At 46.3% G+C, this 24,417-nt stretch overlaps 1 protein-coding gene across 1 annotated transcript in view; it reads left to right on the plus strand.

The window, feature by feature from the left end:
• Positions 1 to 23,680, plus strand: part of Armh3 (armadillo like helical domain containing 3) — a 190,040-nt gene extending 166,360 nt beyond the window's left edge. Inside the window, exons 25-26 of the mRNA XM_052184763.1 lie at positions 20,195 to 20,311; positions 22,153 to 23,680. Coding sequence (XP_052040723.1) covers positions 20,195 to 20,311; positions 22,153 to 22,245 — 210 coding nt within the window. The 3' untranslated portion in view covers positions 22,246 to 23,680. The remainder of the gene's footprint in view (positions 1 to 20,194; positions 20,312 to 22,152) is intronic.
• Positions 23,681 to 24,417: the final 737 nt, after the last annotated feature.

A 24,417-nucleotide genomic window follows, 5' to 3' on the forward strand; every position in this document is an offset into this window, starting at 1 on the left:
TGGCTATCTCTGGAACACACTCTCTGTGCTCTCAGAAAACACTTCCCAGAAGATTTCATCTCAGTGATGCTGGTCTCTTCTTAATCACCGCTAATTTCTTAGCTCCAGCTCACCAGCATCAATAGTCCCAGTAACACAAAGGTTTGCTTTAGTGGTTCTGGTATCTTGTTACTCACAGCTGATTCTTAAGCCCCAGCTAACCAAAACCACAGAATCTTCACAATCAAAACATGGCCACTGTAAGAGTCTTTAATCTTCCCTCTGAAATTTCACAAGCCAAGCCTCCATCTGTTGCACTGTTCTTAACATTGTCCTCCAAGCTCCTACAGAACTTTCCACCGAGCTCTTAATATTCTAATAGCTTTCCTAGCTCAAAATTCCAAAGTCCTTCCACAGTCCTCCCCAAAACATGGTCAGGTTGTCACAGGAATACCCCACTTCTGGTACCAATTTGTCTTAGTCAGGGTTTCTATTCCTGCACAAACATCATGACCAAGAAGCAAGTTGGGGAGGAAAGGGTTTATTCAGCTTACACTTCCACATTGCAGTTCATCACTAAAGGAAGACAGGACTGGAACTCAAGCTGGTCAGGAAGCAGGAGCTGATGCAGAGGCCATGGAGGGATGTTTCTTACTGGCTTTCTTCCCCTGGCTTGCTCAGCCTGCTCTCTTATAAAACCCAAGAGCACCAGCCCAAAGGTGGTACCACCCACAAGGGGCCCTCCCCAGTTGATCACTAATTGAGAAAATGCCCCACAACTGGGTTTCATGGAGACACTTCCCCAACTGAATCTCCTTTCTCTGTGATAACTCCAGCCTGTGTCAAGTTGACACACAAAACTAGCCAGTACACTGGGTTTTGCTACTTTGTGGATTCTTCTTTTTCCAACCCTTTATCCCTTGGTTTTATACCCTCTCACTAGATAGGAGAGAAAGAAAGATAGAGGAGAGAGACAGACGACAGACAGACAGATCCTTGAATCTAATGTCTTTCTTTTTGTTTCTTCTTTGACCATAGCTTTTTTTGATCAAACCCTAACTAATCCCCCTGAATGATCACCAACCACCTTGGGGCTCTCACATTATATACACTCTGATAAGTTTCCAGAATTTCAAACATCACACAATTGCAGAAACTATCTGCAGCTGGCAAAACCATACCTCTGTTAGAGCATGGGGGTAAAACATAGCTGTTGCAGACAGTCTGAAACAACCCCATATCCCCATACCTGGAATTAAAATAAAACATATTCTTAAAATATTTCTGTAGATTTTTTTTAAGAAACTAAAGTTCCAGAATTATCATGATATTTCCTCCCTGTTAATATATTAGTTATGCGGTGTGTAGTGACAAATTATAAACAGAGATATTTTCAATGAACTAAGCACTTTTCAGGACAGTGGGCAAGGTTTTCTTTGAACCCCTCCTGCTCAATTCTGATCTTTATCTGTTTTAATAGTATCCACAGCTTTTCATTTTCTGTGAATATATAAGCTGTGTCCCCAACACATTTTGCTGGCTTTCATTCTAATGTTAACACACCCTTACAGTATAAAGGCTGATTTACTTCCACAGTTTTTTTTATGTAACCCAATGTCTCTCGATGCTGTTGTTCCTTTCTCATTAACATTTAGAAAATTTAAAGTTAACAACACTATTGATTCTATGTCTGGGTTTTTTTACTTTTCTTTGTAGCATGTTGCTCCTTGGCTTGAAATGGCTGGTAATTTTTGCTCTGGCCCTGAGCCAGGCCCCCAAGGCCATTTCCTGACAGAAATTGCCTTGAATCTTTGGATGTGCATTCCTGAGCCCTGCTTGGCCTTTTCCATATCACTTACACACCCAGGGATGCCTAAGCGTGCTTTCTGTTTGAGGGTTAGGAAAACTGCTGCAACTAAAAACAGCTTGTTCCCTTTTCCAGTGTCAAGTGTTGTATTTCTTGCAGTTAATGGTTTGGTCACAGTCTCTTTGCAAATGACCGTATTTCCTGCAATTGAAGCACTAGGCATTTTGGTATCAGGAACCTGAAGCTATACCTTGACCTATTGTATTAGCATGGTATGCATTGGAACCAATATCAGTCCCATCCCTTTTCTGTTCACCTGTCAGCACTGTTCACACTTTCCATGGTCCAATAACCTTTTACATTGGTATTTGCATTTTCATACCCCAAGGTCTCTATCAACACCTGTCTTGCATCAGGGTCTGATATGGCTTTGTTCATAGCTGAGATTAATCATCATAAAGAATCAGTGAAGGCTTCTCCAGAGCTTTGTGTGATCTTTGTAAATGAGGTGGACTTTTCCCAAGCTCGTAAAGCCACAGTGCAGCATTGGTCTGTAGTCGCATCATCAAAGCGAATCTGTTCTTGTGATAGAGCCCTGCCCTTCACCCAGCCATGGGTCTTTACTGTATTCATTCCCTCAAACTGTCTCATTGTTGAATATTCTTCCCTCCACCATTGCAGCTGTGGGCCAGCCTCTGACACAGCTGTCACAGCCCCTTCCGGGCTTGCTGAATAAGTCTATTTTGAGTAGTTATTTAGAATTTGTTTCAGATAAGGCACACATCTCATATGAAATCATAACCTCTTTAAGATGCCTTAGATTAACCATTTCCAAAGGATGCCATTCTACTTTGTCACAACCTTGTCCTACCATTTAGCAGGCATCTGCTGCGAGACCAGTGGAAAGCTGCTGGTGATGTCATAACCCAGTCCTCCTACCCTCCCACTCTGGTGGAGTGGTTAGTTTGAGATTAACCCTTTCTCTTGAAATGGGCTGTTTCAGCTTTTCTCTGACTCGACCACCCTCCTGGTGGAAGAAGTGCTGCTTCTTCCCCTCTGTCCTCCTGTATGAAACACCCACTTCCTGCTCACTCGTGGGACTGGCTCCCTTTGTTGTCCCTTTCCCAGCGCTCCTTGCCTCCCAGGAGCTCCCATCTCCACCCACAACCTCTCCAGCGGTGCAGCCAACTCTGCAGCCCTTTCAGAAAAGAGAGAGTAAAGCCACCCCCTTTTCTTTTCCCATTTCAGCCAATTTTTGTTTCTCAGGCTCTTCCATTTCCACTCAGAATTTTTCCAACTGCTCAGTCTTTCAAACTTTAAGAAGAAAAGGAAAAGTCGGGCAGTGGTGACGCACGCTTTTAATCCCAGCACTCGGGAGGCAGAGGCAGGTAGATTTCTGAGTTCGAGGCCAACCTGGTCTACAGAGTGAGTTCCAGGACAGCCAGGGCTACACAGAGAAACCCTGTCTCAAAAAAAAGAACAAGGAGGAGAAGGAAGAAGGAAGAAGGAAAGGAAAAAAATCAGATCAGAAAAATCCCCTTTGGGAACAAAACAGAAATAGCAGCTGGCCTCTTGAAAAAAAATTCATCCCCTGCTTCTGTGGCATTTGAAATCATATTTCCCATTTGTATCCTTACTTTCAAGCCCCACATTGTGGCGCCACTTGTAGCTGGTTTTTGCTACTTTGTGGGTGCTTCTTCCCCATTCTGAGTCCTTCCACCCAGTTTCAACTTGCCAGAGTGGGAAGATTATGAGTTTGAACCGCCTGCTCATGTGACTGTAATTTTTCCCTAGTTGAGGGCCACTGCTCTATCCACACAGGTTTGACAGTCAGACATTTTTAAGTGTAGGGCCATTAGTATTTCAGCATCCCAGCACAGGCAAAGGCAGACAGATATCTGAAACCAATCTGTTCTGCAGTGTGACTTCCAGGACAGGGCTACACAGAAAAGCCCTGTCACAAAAAACAAAAATTGCATTTGTTTATTATAGGTGGGAAGGGATGCTTGTGTGTGAAGGTCAGAGAAAAACTTGCAGGAGTCAGTTCCGTCTTTCCACTCTATGGGCCCCAGGAATTGAAGTTAGGCCTTTATACTTGGTGACAAGTGGCCCTCTCAGCCATCTTGCCATAATTCAGACTTTTACATTTAGATCTGTGACTTATTTCAAGGAGTGTGTGTTTATTGTATAGTAAAAGTAAATATCCATTTCCCTTCAAATACTCAGGTCTTCCATTGCTGTCTCTTCTAACAACTGATCTTTCCCCCATTTAAATACCTTGAAAGATAAAGATCTAGTTCAGTTGGTAGAATACCTGCCTAGCAGACTCAAAACTGGGGACTTGATCCCCAGCACTATACAAACCCGGTGTGGTACCACACACTGGTCATCCCAGCACTTAGAAGGTAGAGGCAGGAAGATCAGGACATCAGGGCCAGCTTGGACTAGAGAATAAGTTTGAGGCCACTCTTTCATGAAGCCTAGTTTGAAAACAAAATGGGCTGGGCAGTGGTGGTGCACGCAGGCAAATAGATGGGACTGGAAAATATCATCCTGAGTGAGGTAACCCAGTCACACAAGGACACACATGGTATGCACTCACTGATAAGTAGATATTAGCCCAGAAGCTTGGAATACCCAAGGTACAATTCACAGACCAAACGAAGCTCAAGAAGGAAGACCAAAGTATGGATACTTTGATCCTTCTTAGAAGGGGGAGCAAAATACCCATGGGAGGAGATACAGAGACAAAATGTAGAGTAGAGACTGAAGGAAAGACCATCTAGAAACTGCCCCATCTGGGGTCCCATCCCATATACAGTCACCAAACCCAGACACTATTGTGGATGTCAACAAGTGCCTGCTGACAGGAGCCTGATATAGCTGTCCCCTGAGAGGCTTTGCTAGTGCCTGACAAATACAGAGGTGGGTGCTCTCAGCCAACCATTGGACTGAGCACAAGGTCCCCAATGGAGGAGCTAGAGAAAAGACTGAAGGACCTGAAGGGGTTTACAACCCCATAGGAAGAACAACAGTATCAACTAATCAGACTCCCCTCCAAGAGCTCCCAGGGACCAAACTACCAGCCAAAGAGTACACATGGAGGGAACCATGGCTCCAGCTGTATATGTAGCAGAGGATGGCCTTGTTGGACATCAAAGGGAGGAGAGACCCTTGGTCCTGAGAAGGCTTGATGCCCCAGTATACGGGAATGCCAGGACAGGGAAGGGAGAGTGGGTGGGTTGGTGAGCAGGGGAAGGGGAGGATGGGATAGGGTTTTTTCAGAGGGAAAACCAGGAAAGGGGATAACATTTGAAATGTAAATAAAGAGAATATCCAATAAATAAATAAAAATAAATAAATAAATAAATAAAACAAAATGGAGGCTAGAGAGATGGCTCAGCAGTTAAGAGCACTGACTGCTCCTTCCAAAGGTCCTGAGTTCAAATCCCAGCAACCACATGGTGGCTCACAACCATCTGTAATGGGATCTGAGGCCCTCTTCTGGTGCGTCTGAAGACAGCTACAGTGTACTTAGATATAACAATTAATCTTTAAGAAAAAAAAAGAGGAAACCAAAATGGATAAACAAGTGAGTAATGGACAGCTTATTTAAATGCCCTGGTTTGTTAAAGAGCCTGTTGGCCAGGCTCGTGCAAGTCCATTCAGAAGTGAGTCCTGTTGGTTTATATGTCTAGACCTGGACACAATGTCTTTTTTAAAAAGATGTACTGGGCTGGAGAAATGGGTCAGCAGTTAAGAGCACTGACTGCTCTTCCAGAGGTCCTGAGTTCAAATCCCAGCAACCCCATGGTGGCTCACAACCATCTGTAAAGAGATCTGACGCCCTCTTCTGGTGTGTCCAAAGACAGCTACAGTGTACTCATGCATAAAATAAATAAATCTTTAAAAAAAAAAAAAAGATGTACTTTTTTTTGTACATGCAAGCATGTATGTGTATATATGTACACCACGAGTGTACAGTGCCCGTGGAGGTCAGGAGAACCTTTGGAACTGGAATTACACATGATTTTGGGATACCACCTTGATGCTGAGAATCAAACTCTCCAGAAGAGCAAGTAAGTGCTCTCACCCCCTGAAGCGCCCTCCACACCACAGCCACCCCCTGAGGCACCCTCCACACCACAGCCACACTGTCACCATCTTCGTAGGACTGTAGTAGGGTTTTGAAATGGAATAATGGAATAATGAGTCTTCTATACTCATTCTTTTTAAAAATTGATTTTAATCTTCTGGATCCTTCGAATTCACATATAAAGCAAAAAATGACTTTTTTATTAAAGAAAATAAAGCTGCTGGGATTTTGATTGGAATCGTGATAATTGTAGAAACTTTGGGAGAGAGCTGCTGTCTTGGTATGTTTTTGAGCTGTAGCTCAGTGGTCAAGCATTCACTTCACGTCCGCAGGACTTGGGCTTAGTGTTAGCAGCACTCAGCATTTAATATGACAGCACTGTCTCCCAAGTCTGTGAGTGGATCTCTGGAGATCTTTTAAGGTTTTTTCATCAGTGTTTTATACTTTTTAGGGTATTATTTTTCACCTATTTTCTATTTTATTTTCACCTATTTCTGTCTCTCCCATGATAATCTTACATTTATGTTATATAAGTAGTATTTTCAATTTTGCTTTTTTGTTTTTGTTTCTTGAAACAGAGTCTCATTGTGTTATGCAGCCCTGGCTGTCCTGAAAAATCACTCTATAGACCAGGCTGACCTCGAACTCACAGAGCTCTGCCTCCCAAATACTGCAATTAAAAGTGTGAGCCACCACTACCAGCATAGTCACTCTTTTACCTGAGCTATCTGCCCATCGCTGGAGGGGGAATTAGATATATGTATATTATATTGTATGTATATTAGATATGATATCAGATAATTTCTGAACAGTGTCCAGGTCTTCCTGCTCCCGTCTTCTGAGTGCTGGGATTCCAGGTGTAATCTGAATAGACTTAGTGATGATTTATTTCCTTTATTTTGTTGATTTTGAAGGTCTCATACTGCCCTGATCTTGATACTGCCCTCCTGCTTCAGCCTCTCAGTTACTGGAACCACAGCAGGATAATCCACTGTGCCTATCATTTGTTCTGTTTTTTTTTTTAAGTCTTTAGAATTGTTGGCTCTCAGTCATGCTGTATATGAGTAATACAGATTTACGCGTTCTTTTGCTCCTTTCTTTAAGATCTGTATGCATTTAGTTTCTTTCTCTTTTCTCATTGCTCTGCCCAGAACTTCCCGTCCATGTGGAGTGAGAGGGAGAACACAGCCAGAGTCAGACACATCTGGGAGAGTCCAGAGTGGTCGAGACCCTGAGCCGTGCGTGTGAGGACATGGGGAAGGGGAAAGGGCGAGGTCAGAGAGGGAGCCAGGTGTAGCATCCAGGAGGCCAAAAGTACAAGGGGCAGGAAACCAAAATGGCTGGATTATATAGGAAAGAGCTCTCTGGGGAAGGACGGCCCAGCCCCTGGCTGGTGAGTTGGAGGGAAGAGTGAGTAGAGGGTGGGGTGTGCCAGCCTTATCCTGAGCTGGTAGGAACTGAGGGATGCTGGGAACCTGGAGGTCATGTCCTCTTTAATATGTTAAATAGGCACCTCACCCTTCAGGTTTGAAATTTAACAGTATGAAAATTGGCCTGAGTCAGTTAGTTCTCTTCTACCTTGCAGTTCCTAGAGGTAGAACTTAGGTGTCAGGCATAGAGGCAAGCACCTTTTTCTGCTGAGCCATCCTCCCTAGCCCTGGGGTTTTTAGTTTTTGTTTTTGTTTTGTGCTTGCAGCAATTTTATTAATTTCTCAGCCAGGGTCTCAGGTACCCCAGGATGGCCTGGAGCTCCTGTGTAGGTGAGGGTGATGTTGATCCTCCTAATAAGCATATGACACACACCAGGTTTATTTAAGAGAATTGTTCATAGCCAGGCGGTGGTGTCGCACGCCTTTAATCCCAGCACTTGGGAGGCAGAGGCAGGTGGATTTCTGAGTTCAAGCCCAGCCTGGTCTACAGAGTGAGTTCCAGGACAGCCAGGGCTACACAGAGAAACCCTGTCTCGAAAAACCAAAAACAAAAACAAAAAGAGAGAGAGAGAGAGAGAAAGTGAGAAAGTTGTTCATATAGGTTATTGAATTTACTGATGGTTCATTGCCATGTTCTCTTTGCTTTGATATGGCTATAGGATTTAAATGTTGTCCCCTCTCATTAATGATGTGGGTAAAGTAGAACTTTTTTTGTGTTGTTCCTTACCAGTCTGGCTAGAAGTTTATCCATTTTATTAATCATGTCAATAAATCCACTTTCAGTCTCATCTATTTGTTTGGTTGTTTTGTCTTGATTGGTTTATAAGGTTATCTTACTTCCTCCTCTTCACTTTGGTTTAAGTTTCTCGAACTTAAGTCAGAAACAGGTGATTGATTTAGACCATGTTTTATTTCCTTTTCTGTTTGTTTGTTTATTTTAAGACAGAGTTTCTCTGTGTACCCTCACTGTCCCGGAACTCACTCTATATACTGGGTTGGCCTCAAACTCACAGAGACCTGCCTGCCTCTGCCTGGATATTTTCAAATACAGAAATTGAGTGGCCTAAGTTTTCCTTGTAGTTAACATCCCATAAATTCTATTTGTATTTCCTTTCAGCTGAAAATATTTTCTTGTTTCTTTTATGACATTTAGAAATGTGTCATTTTATTTTGATTATTTAGGGATTTTCTAGATATATTTGTTATTAACTCCTTATTTAATTCCCTGGTGGTCAAAAAATATGTTTGGTGTGATTCCAGTTCTTTTAATGCATTGAGATCTGGCTTATGGTGTGGCATATGTTCTGTCTTGTTGAATGTTCTGTGTGCACTTGAGAAGAATGTATTCTGCTGTAGTTGAGTAGAGTTTTTCTATAAATACCCTTTAGGTCAAGTAGGCTGGTAGTTTTGTCTGCTTGTCCCGTGAGTTCCCTAGGGCAGTGATGGAGCCTGCAGCTGTAACTGCAGATCCCTTGCTCTCTCCCTCCAGTCTGTCAGGTTTGCCTCATTCAGGGTTGGAAGCTCTCTTCCTGTCTGCACACACGTGCAGGGCTGTTACGTCTCATGGCGAGTTGATTCCTCCGTCGTAGAATTTGATTCTTAGTGCCTGCTATTTTTCTTTTTGCATGTGTTCAGTTGGGGTGAACCTGTGTGTGAAGGTGGGAACAACTTGAGGGAATTGATTCTCTTCCTTCAACATGGGAATCCCATGGGTCACACTCAGGCTGTCAGGTCTGGTGGCCAGCGTCTTTACTCCCAGAGGCATCTAACCAGTTAGTTCCATTAGTTTTCTTAAGCAGTGTTAGACTTTATTCAAGAAGGCAGATAATTTGCAGAGCACTATGCTCCATCTGCGTCTTCTATGGTAGTGTTACCATCAAGAGCATAACCTGCCTGATAATACTGATTTGCTTGTTTGCTTTGGTTTTGGTTTGGTTTGGTTTTTGAGAAAGGATATTTATTTATTTATTTATATCGCTTCCCAGCCTTTTGGCTAAGATCAAGTGTATTTATTTATTTATTTTGTAGCCCTGGCTGTTCAGGAACTATCTCTATAGACCAGGCTAGCTTTGAATTCAATGATCTGCCAGTTTCTGCCTCCTAAGTGTTGGGAATAAAAGCATGTGCCATCACCACCTGGCACCTGGTACTGATTTTGAAGGGTGGGTAAATAGTACTCAGTTGATTGGTCAAAATTCAGATATCTCTGTATCCTGTGCACTCTGAGAATTGTTCACCTTGAGACATCCCTTCTGTCTACCTGACCTATATACATGCAGTGTGAGTTTTTATTTTTATATTTTCTTAGTGTGTGTGTGTGTGTGTCTGTCTATCTGTCTGTCTCAAAGAGAGTTGAAACATGAAGCTCTTAGATTTCTGTATTCTGTCCTTTCAACCATCTGTTTGATACCATGACTATTTTAGGACACATTCATGAGGACATGACACAGCATGGTGTGACATAGCATACCATTATAGGATTGGCAAGATGGCTCAGTGGGTAGAGGCACTTACAGCCAAGCCCAACAGCCTGTTTGATTCCTGTAATCCACATGATGAAAGGAGAGAGCCAGTTCTGCAACTGCAAGTTGTTCTCTAACCTCCACATGGGCCACGGCACGTTCATACCCACCCAGACACATACACACACACACACACACACACACACACACTCACATACACACACACTCACACACACTCACTCACTAAAAAAATAGGGGGCTGGAGAAATGGCTCAGAAGTCTAGGTTCAATTCTCAGCACCCACATGGTGGCTCACAACTATCAGTAATTCTAGCCCTGGTCCTCTTCTGGTCTCCAGAAGTACTGGACACACATGTTACACAGTTCAGTCCAAACACTTACACACACAAGAATAAAATAATTCTTTTAGAAGGGAAAGAAAAAATGTAAAGATGGGGAGCTGAGCAGGATGACACACACCTTTAACCCCAGAACTTGGGAAGCGGAGGCAGGAGAAGCTGTGAGTTTAAGGCTAGCCTGGTCCACAGAGCAAGTTCTAGGACAGCCAGTGCTCCACAGAGAAACCCATCTTTAAAAAAATTTTAAGCTTGAGCTAGAGACTGGTTAGATGCCTCTCTGGTTAAGAGTGTTCCCTGCTCTCACAGGGGACTGGCATTCGGTTTCCAGTTCCATCACAGGAGAGGACGCATGTGCCCTGTCCTCCAGCTCTGGGGACCCGCATGGTCTTCTGACCTCCACAAACACTCCACATTCACATACTGTTCTGCAATGAGGGGAGATGTGGCACAGTGTCTGACGGATTAGTATCCTCTGGGCACTAGTTAGACCTGGAACTCATGAATCTCCTTGTTTGTTCTTGTCCTTTGAGGTGCAAATCTTTTAGTTGTTCTATGTAAACAAGTGCTAAAAATAACTCGGCAAGTATTTGAACCTGGCTGCTCGAAGATCACCATGTGTGTGTGTCTGCTTAGCTTGTTGGCATAGTTATCTAATGAGTACACTGTACATTTGAGTTGAATTTATGCTGTGAAAATTGTCCCTAACTATACACCTCAGTATGACATTTCAGAATGGGGTGAGTCCGATTTCTGAGAAACTTAAAGTATAGTTTGTGGAATGAAGGGACCTTCCCATTCTTTCTGTCTTCCTCACCCCATGCTTTGTATATGAAAGTCTGCCTTTCTGGTTGGCCCTGATGGGAGCTGCAGCTGTCAGTGCAGGGCACACTTGTCCTGTCCTGCTAGAATGTGACATTCTGAGTTAACTATCATAAAGCACACAGTGGACGAGATGGTGATCCAAAGAGACCTTGGCACTCAGTGCTCAGAGGTAGAGAGAGACACTTGCTACTAAGGCTAAAGGCTTGAGTGTAGTCCGTAGGACTCACATGGTGGAAGAGAATGAACTCAAACAAATTACCCTCTTACCTCTACATGTCATGGCAAGTGCATACACACACACACACACACACACAGTGTAAACTTTTGTTTTAAAGAGAAGAAACCTTAAGCCCCTTATTCCCGTCTGTGAAGTCAGGTGTATGGCCAGACATAGGGTTTCATGGCTGTAATCTCAGCACTTGGAAGGCAAAGACTCAGGAGTTCAAAGACAGCCTCAGGCACATGGGGAGTCTGAGGCTACTTGAAACCCTATTTCAAAGAATTGCGATTCTAGGTTGCAGATCTCAACCTAGGGCACATTCATTGTCTCACACCTGACCCTGCGTAGCTCCACATGTATTTGAGTCCCTGTTTTCTTATTGGCTCCCTGAAGGCAGGACTTGGCTTGAAGGTTTCAGAAGCCTGTCAGAGTACTAAGAGCAGTGCTGAGTGTTAGCTCGTTGGGGCTAATTCTGATCTTACCATGTGACCCTAACAAGAGATTCCTTACCTTTTTAGTTGAGTCTGTGTTACTAAATTAATTCCACAAGCTTGTTGAGTGTTTACTGTTCTTTGGACTCTGTTTGGCAGTGTGAGAAATCCACAGTCACACTGACTCTGTTGATAGTGAAGCGCCCACTAAGATGGTAATTTTGAGTAAGGAGATTAATGGTAGTGATCCCATGTTTGTTGCCCCAGGAGAGGGCCTACCAGCAAATATCTCTTTGGGACACCTGTAAAAATATAGGTGTCTTCCAGTGATCAGGAGGGTAGGAGGGGCTTGTTTATGAAAGGAATGGGAGGAAGGCCCTAAAATAATGATAGGTTCAGGCAGGTAAAAAGTAACAGTAGGAATAGCTGCAGATATAAGCACTGCTGTGTCAAACATGGTGGCTGGTACCTTATGTTCATTGCCCTATGTGGTCACCAGAATTAGCATAATTTGATAAATGTATCATTATCCCGAGTGGTAAGAAAACTGCACAGGGTATGGTAACATATACTTTAATTCCAACCAGTGGGCAGATTCTGTGAGTTCACGACCAGTGTGGTTCCAGGCCAGGGATGTCTCAAAAACAAACCAGGAAATAAGAAAACTGGCATGATCGTGCCACGGCACACTTGTGGAAGCCAGAGCACGGCACACTTGTGGAAGCCAGAGGACTGCTCCCGGGTCATTTCTCTCCTGCTTAGTAGGTTCTGGGGATCGAGCTCAGGTCGTGGTTCGTAATAAGGGTACCTTACCCACTGAGCCAGTTCTCTGGCCCTTCACCTCTGCTCTTAACTGCAGTGTTGCCCTCCCAGATACTTCTGATTGAAGCTTTTTTTTTCAGTACCCATGAGCAGGGAGGCCCAGCAGCCAGGGTGAACATCTTTTCAATGATCAGCCATAATCTGTGCTGAATTAGGAACTGTAAATGTTAATTCTGGGGAAGAATTGGCATTTGCTTTTTCTTATCAGAATCAGCTCAAAGGTCAGCCACTGGAAGTAATTTGCAGCTAACCTAGTGATTCTTGTTCACTGTGATAGGCTAGAGTCATGTCTTGTTTTAAAGCCAGGCGTAGTGTCCCAGGCCTTTAGTCCCAGCACTAGGGAGGCAGAGGCAGGTAGATCTCAGTGAGTTTGAGGCCAGCCTGGCCACAGTGAGTCAGAGGCCTTGCTTTAAAGAGTGAAACAAAATAAAACACAGCCCATGACCTACCTGCGCTATGAACAGCCAGGCTTCTCTGAGCCTATCTCCTCAGGTGTCTTTTCCTATGACCTGTGTCCCCTTGCATGACCAAGGTCTAACCTCCAGCTGTGGGTTCTAGGCATTCTCTGACTTGGGGCTGCTGTCCTGTGTTTACCCTGCATTGGAGAGTCCGGTGTCCTTAGCAGAGAACCTGCCAGTGAATGAGGATTGTGAGGCCTTTCTCCTGCCTATGGTTAGGGTCATCTGGGGACAGCCAAAACATCTAACCCTCATCCCCAGAAAGCGTTCTTTATATAATTAGTAACTATTTACCGTGCGCCAGATCCTGGAAAGTCACTGTCTCCTGTTGTGTCCCGTCAGCTGGATGAGGCGGGTAGTGTTTCAGCCCTTTACAGCTTATAAAAACTAGAGCTAAACGGCCAGAAACTCAGGGAACTTATGTAGTTAATCAGTGCTTAATGTAAAACCAGAATTCAGAACTGTGACTTTAAAGTCCACGTTCTTAATTACTTTGCTGTTTTCTCCTGTCTTTTTCTCCAGACCCCGAGACACAGGTGCCTAGTTGCTTTCTCTTGGGTTTTTTTGAGGTGGGTCTTAGAAACTCAGGCCATTTGTCTGTCTCATCTTTCACCAGAATCTAAACATTCCTTTGTGATAAAGAATCATTTAGGCCTATAGTACCTTTGGGAGAATTTAAAATAGGTACTTCCAATGCCTGGCTAACTCAGTCGGCAGAGCGTGAGACTCTTAAAATAGGTTCTTCCTGGCCTGTAAAGGGAGATGCTCCTGAGATCCAGGAACTGTCAGAGTAGCTGTGTAGCCATTTGGGATGCCAGTGTTTCCATCAACTGTGGTAACCTTATGATACTCAAAACCTTATTGCTAGGTCATTTTAGAAAGGAAAATTCAAGTTACATTTCATAGAAGGCTTGAGGCGCAAAGATGTCAACTGTTGCGGATGAGGAAAGGACTCAGCGAAAAAGTGCTTGCTCTGTGAGCATGAGTATCTTAGTCAGGGTTTCTATTCCTGCACAAACATCATGACCAAGAAGCAAGTTGGGGAGGAAAGGGTTTATTGAGCTTACACTTCCACATTGCAGTTCATCACTAAAGGAAGTCAGGACTGGAACTCAAGCAAATCAGGAAGCAGGAGCTGATGCAGAGGCCATGGAGGGATGTTTCTTACTGGCTTGCTTCCCCTGGCTTGCTCAGCTTGCTCTCTTATAGAACCCAAGAGCACCAGCCCAGGGATGGTACCACCCACAAGGGGCCCTCCCCACTTGATCACTAATTGAGAAAATGCCCCACAACTGGATCTCATGGTGGCACTTCCCCAACTGAATCTCCTTTCTCTGTGATAACTCCAGCCTGTGTCAAGTTGACACACAAAACCAGCCAGTACAATTGACCCCTTGTCAACTTGACACACAAACACATCACTATTAAGCCTCAACCCTTACTTTCTTATTCATCCCCAAGATCTAAATTACTTTAAAAGTCCCACAGTCTTTACATATTAAAAGCTCAATCACCTTAAAATGTCTAATATCTTTAAAATTCAAAGTCTTTTAAAAATTCAAAGTCTTTTAACTGTGGGCTCCACTAAAATACTTTCTTCCTTCAAGAGGGAAACACATCAGGGCACAGTCACAACCAAAAGCAAAACTCAAACTCCAATGGTTCAATGTCTGGGATCCAACTCACGATCTTCTGGGCTCCTCCAAGGGTGTGGGTCACTTCTCCAGCTCTGCTCTTTGTAGCACACAGCTTGTCTTCTAGGCTCCAGCTGCCTGTACTCCACTGCTGCTGCTGTTCTTGGTGGTCATCTCATGGCACTGGCATCTCCCAAACACTGCTGACTTCTACTGTAATTAGGCTTCACCAATAGCCTCCCATAGGCTCTCTTCATGGTGACAAGCCTCTGCTCCTATGCATGACCCCTTCAAGTCCTGGGCCATCAATTGCAACTGAGGCTGCACCTTCACTAATGGCCTTCCATGGCCTCTCACTGTGCCAAGAGCCTCAGCTACTCTTCATGACCCCTTCATGCCTTCAAAACCAGTATCATCTGGGTGACTCTTACACAGTACCAAGTCCAGCCACAGCACAAAATACAGCTTTGGCTATCTCTGGAACACACTCTCTGTGCTCTCAGAAAACACTTCCCAGAAGATTTCATCTCAGTGATGCTGGTCTCTTCTTAATCACCGCTAATTTCTTAGCTCCAGCTAACCAGCATCAACAGTCCCAGTAACACAAAGGTTTGCTTTAGTGGTTCTGGTATCTTGTTACTCACAGCTGATTCCTCAGCCCAAGCTAACCAAAACCACAGAATCTTCACAATCAAAACATGGCCACTTTAAGAGTCTTTAATCTTCCCTCTGAAATTTCACAAGCCAGGCCTCCATCTTTTGCACTGTTCTTAACATTGTCCTCCAAGCTCCTACAGAACTTTCCACCGAGCTCTTAATATTCTAATAGCTTTCCTAGCTCAAAATTCCAAAGTCCTTCCACAGTCCTCCCCAAAACATGGTCAGGTTGTCACAGGAATACCCCACTTCTGGTACCAGTTTGTCTTAGTCAAGGTTTCTATTCCTGCACAAACATCATGACCAAGAAGCAAGTTGGGGAGGAAAGGGTTTATTGAGCTTACACTTCCACATTGCAGTTCATCACTAAAGGAAGACAGGACTGGAACTCAAGCTGGTCAGGAAGCAGGAGCTGATGCAGAGGCCATGGAGGGATGTTTCTTACTGGCTTGCTTCCCCTGGCTTGCTCAGCCTGCTCTCTTATAGAACCCAAGAGCACCAGCCCAAAGGTGGTACCACCTACAAGGGGCCCTTCCCACTTGATCACTAAATGAGAAAATGCCCCACAACTGGATCTCATGGAGGCACTTCCCCAATTGAATCTCCTTTCTCTGTGATAACTCCAGCCTGTGTCAAGCTGACACACAAAACTAGCCAGTACAATGAGTGACAGTTAGAAATGTACACATCCTCTCAAAAGCTACCCAGTGCTGTGAGGGGCAGAGACAAGAGGCTTACTATACTGGCCTCCAGCAAAACACCAGGTTCAGAGACCCCTGTCTCAAGGAAATAAGGCCGAATGTGATGGACCAGATACCTGACATGGCCTTCTGCGCCCCCCCCCCACACACACCTGACATAGCCTTCTGGCCGCCCACCCCCCACACACACACATACACACACAAACATGCACACACGCATGCACACACACCAGCATGAATTCTCCCCTGCATACTATTGTGCATAGATCACATGCACTTGCACATAGACATAAGATGTCAAGCATTATCTGAATTCCTGTAGCAAGAGGGCTATAGTTATTCTTTTTGGTGGCAATCTTTTTTCAGATTTATTTATTATTATATGTAAGTACACTGTAGCTGTCTCTGAACCACCAGAAGAAGGTATCAGATCTCATTACAGATGGTTGTGAGCCACCATGTGGTTGCTGGGATTTGAACTCAGGACCTCTGGAAGAGCATGCAGTGCTCTTACCCACCAAGCTATCTCACCAGCCCCCCCCCCCTTTTTTTTTTGAATGGCAATCTTTTTGTTTAAAGAGTTAATCTTAATAATAGCTTCAGTTACTCTGTCAGAGCCTTTCCAGATTCAGTTTTCTGACCACCCAGGATCATAGTGGTTTGTGAAGATTCCTTAGAAAACATGGCTAGTCGGTAGTTTTCTTACCCTGAAACTATTGTGGGCTAAATTGTAGGTATAGATCTAGGATGCCTTACAAACCCAGCTGTGTATGAAGAAAGGTAGCCCTGTGTTTAGAGAATAGGCTATTTATGTGGTAGTCATGGTATTGGTGGTATTAATGATATTGTTGTTGTTGTTGTCATGGTAGTGATGGTGGTAGTGAAGGTAGAGGTAGTGGTGGAGGTGGTGGTGGAGAAGGAGGTAGTGGTGGTGGAGGAGGTGGAGGTAGTGGTGGAGTTAGTGGTGGTGGTGGAGGTGGTGGTGCTGGAGAAGGTGGAGGTGGTGGTGGTGGTGGTGTTTTAAGATAAGGTCTCACTCAGTAGCCCTAGCTGGCCTGGAACTCAGTGTAGACACACTGGCCTCAGATTCACAGGTTTCTATCTACCTCTCCCTCCTCACTGCTAGGATTAAAGGTATGTGATTTACACTTGACTGGAATAGTCTGAGGGGATCTGAGCTCAGCCTGGTGACACAGGCCTCTCACCCCAGCTCCTCCGGTCTCAAGTCAGGAGCATGCAAGTCTAAGGCCTACGCCACAGAGACCACGCTTGGGGGAGAGGAGCCTGCCGTGCCAAGCTGCTGGGTGCAGGAGCTGTGTGCGAGCTGTGGAGAAGCTCAGTGTGTTTAGGCACATGGAGCTTTGCAAGATTGCTGTCTGCCCAAGCTCTGCCTTTGCCATGAGCCAGGCCAGTGCTGAGGCTCAAGTAAGATGTACAGTAATGTCCAAGTGATGGTGGTGCGCGCCTTCCATCCCAGCACTTGGGAGGCAGCGGCAAATGGATCTCTGAGATCAAGGCCAGCCTAGTCTACATTTTAAAGATTTATTTATTATTATATGTAAGTACACTGTAGCTGTCTTCAGACACACTGGAAGAGGGATTTGAATAATAGCTTCAGTTACTCTGAAGCTATCCCATGTGGTTGCTGGGATTTGAACTCAGGACCTTCAGAAGAGCAGTCGTTGCTCTTAACCGCTGAGCCATCTCTCCAGCCCCTAGTCTACATTTTAAAAAGTGATATATTAAAAGTGATACAGTGGAAAGTCACTGGTTCAGGCCAGACCTGAGCCAATTATGTCTATTACAAGTAAAGAAGCCAGGCAGTGGTGGCACACACCCATAGTCCCAGCACTTGGGAGGCAGAGACAGGCGGATTTCTGAGTTTGAGGCCAGCCTGGTCTACAGAGTGGGTTCCAGGACAGCCAGGGCTACACAGAGAAACCCTGTCTGGAAAAACCAAAAAAAAAAAAAAAAAAAAAAAAAAAAAGAAGTAAAGCGCAGTGGAGACGCCGAGGCGACAGGGACCCGCAGGCCCTTTCCTGCTCTGAGCACACAGAGCCTCACCTTCCCTCCTCTCTGACCTGGCAGAAAGAGAATATCCAGGCTGCCCTGAAAGTTTCTGAGGCTGAGGCTCTGGGGACACACTCGGAGGAACAGCTATCTCCCTGAGCTGCACCTGATTGTCAGCAGCTAGCTTTAGTGTGATTTTTATTGTTTGGTACCTGACTCTCCTCAGGGAGGACTTAAGCCAAGGTGTCAGATTATAGGCATTGCTGAGGCTGCCCAGGTTTTAGGGCTTAGGAAAGCATATATTACTCTGTTTTGCCTGGTTTCTAGGGCTTGGCACCATGTTGGAGGATTTTTGCCACCCCCCCCCCTTTTTGGCAGAATGCCAAGTTCTTGGCTGCAGCTGCCCCAGCTGTGAGTGCTGCCCACAGTGTGAGACTGGCTTGTCCGTGTGCCTGCCGTCCTGCCATTGTTGGGCACCAGTCCCTTTGCTGTGGAAGTGGAGGCAGAGCAAACAGCCCACTCCATGGGACCCAGCAGGCAGACTTGGTGCTTGAGGGAAGGAGAGCAGAAGCCTTAGTCCTCATGCCATCTTCCTGTGAGACCCAAATGCAGAGCTTCTCCTCTCAGTGTCCACCATTTCCCTTATCGCCACAGGGGCTGGGCAGGCAGAAGTAATGTCTGGCCAACCACAAATTTGATCTGAAAAAGAAAACAATCCAGCCGGGCGGTGGTAGCACACACCTGTAATCCCAGCACTTGGGAGGCAGAGGCAGGCGGATTTCTGAGTTCGAGGCCAGCCTGGTCTACAGAGTTCCAGGACAGCCAGGACTATATAGCAAGACCCTGTCTCGAAAATCCAAAAATTAAAAAAATAAAAAGAATTGAAAACAATCCACAGAGACATACCATGCTGCACATGGGAGCCTGGCCTCTGTCCCACTGTTGTCCTGACCCTGGCTGACTCCATTGTCTTCTGTCAGAGCCAAGTCTTTCACACTTAACTTCCCACTTCCCCAATGAGCAAGGTTTTCCTTAATGTCACGGTCGTGCTGCAGATCAGATACCTACATTTGGGTTACCAGACTGCGAGTCCTCGTCCTCCTGGCTGCTTCTTCTCCTCTGCCCTGTCCACCTCCACTAACTCGGCTAGTACTTCACCTCCCACCTTCCCCACCCTTGATTTTGTTTCATTCAGGGTCTTACTCAAGTCACATCGAGTTTGGCTTTCAGACCCTTGATTATTATTAACCTCAGATATCCCGGGTTCCCGAAGTCATTTGAATTTTGACTCCTCACCCTATAGAGAGTCAGCTCAAGTAGCTCACGTGTGGTAGTAGATACTTACAAGCCCAGATATCAGAAGGTGAGACATAAAGATACAAAATTATAGACCAAACTGAGCCATATAGTGTGCTTCAGGCCAGCCTAGACTATATAGCAAGACCCTGTCTCAAAAACAAAAGTCAGAGCAGCATTGTTGAGGATGCATACACACACACACACACACACACACACACACACACGCCCCATCAGTGTCCACTGTAACTCCATGCTTGGATACCCAAAAGTTTGCTCCAGGAGATGGATAAGACTGATGGGTTGGCATTGAGAGACGAAAACAAGTGGCAGATGGTACTAAGAACATCCAGGGCTGAAGAAAGATGGTTTCCAGAAAGGGAGAAGCAGTTAGACATTGGCAAAGGCTTTACTTCATATCTGGGACAGCCTGACCAGAGGAAGACTTATGCAGAGGCTGAGAGTACACGGTGGTTCAGGGACAGTGGCGACCATAACCAGAGTACGCAGGTTTGTATCCAGGCTGGTCTGGTCAGGAAAGGCAGAGAACGGAAGAGATTCAAAAGTGGTCCTAGAGGCTGGCCATGATGATGCATGCCTATATTACGAGCACTTGGGAGGCAAGGGCCTAAGGGTAAAGAATTCAAGGCTAGCCTCCCACATGAACCCCCATCTCAAAAACAGGGGAGGGTGACGGGTGATGCACACCTTTAATCCAAGCACTCAAGAGGCACAGGCAGGTGGATCTCTGAGTTCAAGGCCAGCCTGGTCTACAAAGTGAGTTCCAGAACTACAGAGAAATATATTCTTTCTTTCTCTCTCTCTCTCTCTCTCTCTCTCTCTCTCTCTCTCTCTCTCTCTCCCTCTGTCTCTCTCTTGTCTCTGTCTCTCTCTTTCACACACACACACACAAAATCTATAAACCAGAAGAGTTTCCCCCTGCCATCCTTCCTCCTTGCTTTACAAAGTCATTTGCCAGGACTGAGCCTGCTGACCCTCAACTCCCTCAGGTTCTAGAGGTAGTACGAGCCAACTATGACACCCTCACCCTGAAGCTGCAAGACGGCCTGGACCAGTATGAACGCTACTCTGAGCAACACAAGGAGGCTGCCTTCTTCAAAGAGCTGGTGAGTTCCCCAGTCCCACCCCTGCCTGTGTCTTTAGACACTGGGATCTGCTGTATTCTAGGGTATGTCTGCAGTTTGCTAAAGATTAATAAAACTAAAGGGTTTGCTATGCAGCCTTTCTACCAAAGCAGTTTGGAATGAGGCAGTGAGAGACAGATAGTGGCAAGCCAGCTTAACCACCTCGTCCGTCCGCTGCCACAGACACAACCTTGCATGCCTGGGCTGGGCTGGGCTGGGCTGGGCTGGGCTGGGCTGGGCTGGGCTGGGCTGGGCTGGATTGGGCTGGGCTGGGCTGGGCTAGGGTCTGGCTTGTGTTTACCAGTGGTAGCCATGATGCATTACCCCCTTTCCTGTTCGTAGAGCAACTAAACAGAGTAGTTGGTCTTTCTCCTCCCCCTGCAGTCGTTCTTCCTCACTTGAGAGCCCCTCCTACAGGTCTGCAGGCTTCTCTGGCCACTCCCATTTCTCTCCACGCAGTCTCTCCCAGCATGGCTCCCAGCTGACCTCTCCCTTTTGAGTGTCCCTTTCCTGCTCTGTACTCAGCTCCCCAGGAAGAGCTCTGCCTCCCCGTGGGTGTGCTGCCTTCCTGGTTGACACGGCCCTGGCAGTGAATGCCCAGGGCAGAGAGGTTTGGACCCACTCAGGCTCTCATCAGCCAAGCTTTCCCATAATGAGCCAAGTTTGTGGTGCTAGATTTCAGTTATCACAGTCCAGCTCTGACCCACACATGAAAGGCCTCAGGATTTTTCTGTGGTGAGTTAGTTGTAAACAAGAAAACCATCATGAGGACTGGAGAGATTTTTCAGTGGTCAAGAGCACTGACTGCTTTTCTAGAGGTCCTGTGTTCAGTTCCCAGCACCCACATGGTGGCTCACAACCATCTCTAATGGAATCTAATGCTCACTTCTGGTGTGTCTGAAGACGGCTACATTGCACTCATATACATAAAATAAATAAATCAAAAAAAAGAAAGAAAGCCACCTTGTAATAACAAAGCACAGTGTCTTTAATGAGATGAGCAGTGGTTTTTATGTCTACGTGGGATTTACTGGGTGTCAGAAAGAAATAAGAGAAAGACTTACGGAGAGGGTTGTGGTTGGTTGGTTGTTTTTTTGTTTTTTCGAGACAGGGTTTCTCTATGTGGCCCTGGCTGTCCTGGGAACTCACTCTGTAGACCAGGCTGACTTTGAACTCAGAAATCTGCCTGCCTCTGCCTCCCAAGTGCTGGGATTACAGGCGTGCACCACCCCTGCTCAGCTCATGGAGAGGGTTACAAAGAAGAATTAGAATCAGTCTGCCTGCCTGCCTGCCTGTCTCTCAGATATAGTATCTCACTGTAGCCTGGTCTGGCCTGGGGTTCCAGGCCTGACCTCCGCAGTAGCAGCGGACTTTGGGCTTGCAGCCCTGCCTCTGCTTTCCTCACTCCTGAGCACCTCTGGCAGAGGAGCAAGGCTGTAGTCCTTAATGCGGTGGATTTGCCTGTGTGGCCTGCTGTTCTTCCTCTTTGCTTCCTGCCTGATGACTCCACTTACTTTCTTAAAGCAAAGCAAAAAGAAAAGCCCCCTGGATTTCCAGGACTAAGGCATACACATTCTTTCCCTCTGTGGTTGGTTTGTTCCTCATAAAAATGCATCCTTATTTCCACGGACAAGCCTCCTTGAGAGACTCTGAGTTCCTCATAAAGCCTCCCAGAGCTGGGAGTTTGGCTCTCGCAGCCTTTCTTTACAAGTCTATCTACTGCCAACACCAACCACTTGTCTTGGCCCAGGGCCCCAGGCCTGCCCTCTGCTGTCAGTAATGGACTGTTTTCTCTGCCCTTCGCCTTCTCCGACCCTTCCCAGGTGCGGTCCATTAGTACCAACGTCCGGAGGAACCTGGCCTTCCACACTCTCAGCCAGGAAGCCCTGCTGAAGGAGTTCTCCACCATCTCCTGAGGCTGCACTGCCCGAGAGCCACTGACTGCCTTACCCATGAGGCTCCTGGGCTGGAGGGAGAGCACAAGGAGTGGGGACTGCCTTCAAGGTTGGAGAGAAGCACAGACCCCAAGGCTCTTGGTGAAGGCCGAACTTCAGTGAGCTTGGACAACAGGGGCAAGCCCAGGATGGTCTTATTTGGAGAGAAATGGGAGGGTAATGGGAGAGGCAACCAAAAGTGTGGGGTTTCCTGGCTGCATTCCCTGGATACTGCCCATGATTCCAGTTGAGATTCCACGTTCTGGCTTCTGATTATTCAGGTGATGCCAGCACTCTGAAGGCCAATGACTGATCTTGGCTGATGCCACATCCTGTTTCCTTTTGGACCTGGGGCTGAACAAGGCCCCTGCCCCCACTGGTCTGCCCTGTCCTTAGGTCCTCAGCTCAGGCACAGTAGGTCAGGGATTGGCGCCTGCTTCCTGTCTTCTAAACTCGAAGTTGACACCTCTGAGGTATTGGAGCTGGATCTGCCTGGTGCTCTGCTGTCCCACCTCTCCTTCTGGATTTCAGTTTTGGCACCAGGAGCACCTGTTCGCCTTCCCCTGCCTTCCCACGTTGACTCGTCAGCACAATAGGCCCACAACTTTAGCCTCGCCTTTTTAGTCTGTTTTAAACTGTCTTAAAAGAGTGTGTGTGAAATAAACATTGACAGGTTTTCTGGAGCCCTCAAGGTGCCTACTTTGCTGGTTCCCTCTCCAGCAGCTCCCCCTCCCCACCCACCCCTCCAGTGGGAGCCTAGCCTAGCTCCTCCACGTGGTCGGTCCACCCCCTCACCCTGCTGTTGTTTACATTCAGCCTGCAAAGAGTTTCCTCTGGGGAGGAATCTGTTCCTGCTGTGGTCTGTGCTGGGGAGCACCTGCTGAGGTGGGGGCTGTTCACAGACAGGCTGGTGAGCACTGTGCCTCCAGCCTCCATCTTGTCTAGCCACATCCAACCTCCATGACTCTGGCCTGTGGATTCTGTCATCAGATGGTCTCCATGGAGCCACTGTAGGGTTTTCCCTTCCCACAGCTTCCCCTGAAATAGCTGCTGCCCTAAGGTCTCTCCAGTGTAAAGCTTTGTAAAGCCCTAGGGTGACAGGGGCAATCAGCCCAGGCTGAGGAGGCCTGGGGCTCTCTGGGCTCCTGTCTGTTAGCATGTCTCTTTGGAATACTTGCCCTCCCTGGAAGCCAGAGTTCTGATGGAGCAGAAGTGTGATAGTTCTAGAGAATTCATCGACAGACTGGCATACATAGATATAGAATCTTAAGCCATTGTGAGGTGGGTCATCTCTAATCACTGGTCACAGATGGATAACTTGACCTGAGGTTTTAGTGTTTCCCATGGTGATAAACCCAAAGCAGCTGGAGCTGGAGCTGCTGGCAAATCAAAGCTATTAAAAGTTGATTTGTGTGTCTTTAGTGTCTCAGTGTCTTTTCCCCTCTTCATCTCTTTAATACAGGTGTTGGTCTCGTGTCATAAAGGGACCTCCTGGTCCTGATGGAGGCCAGCTGGGTTCAGAGAACTATGGTCTCCCTGGCCTCTGGGTGAAAGAAGAGAAATGTTATGAGCAGGTCCCTTGGGTTCCTAGGGTGGAACAAGGACCAGTCAAGGACGAGCAGCCCCAAGCAGGATTCCTTCTCCCACTCCTGGTGGGCGACTCCTGGCGGGTGACTCTTGGTCGGTTCCCTGTACACCTAAGACCTTTAACCTGGAGTCTACATCTGGAAATGAGCGTGGCTGGTGCCTCTGACAGCTGTGGTGGTTTCTGGGAGTGTTCCTCCCAAAGACAGGCCTCCTTAAGGCAGTGCCTGTCCCAGGCTCATACATGAACACCCACCACAGTTCACCTCCTCAAGCATTTGGACATTTGGAAAGTAAATCTGACTGAAAAGACTCAATGTGTTGAGGTATTTGAGACCTTTGGTCTCAACAGGCCATTCCTGGAGACATGAGGTGGGGGGCTCTGTGCAGTGCTCCTCCTCCCTTCAGAAAATGAAGGTGGCTTCATGAGAAAGACACCTCTCTTCTGCATCACACCGGGATCCCCAAACCTTTCAGAAGCTCTCTAAATGTGCTGGAAAACAAAGTCTAGAACAGCAGGTAGGAAGAGAAAGGAGCAATGAAGTTCACTACTTTTCTTTTGCCTTCCCA

This window comes from Apodemus sylvaticus, chromosome 1, assembly GCF_947179515.1.
Source record: "Apodemus sylvaticus chromosome 1, mApoSyl1.1, whole genome shotgun sequence".
NCBI classification, from domain to species: domain Eukaryota; kingdom Metazoa; phylum Chordata; class Mammalia; order Rodentia; family Muridae; genus Apodemus; species Apodemus sylvaticus.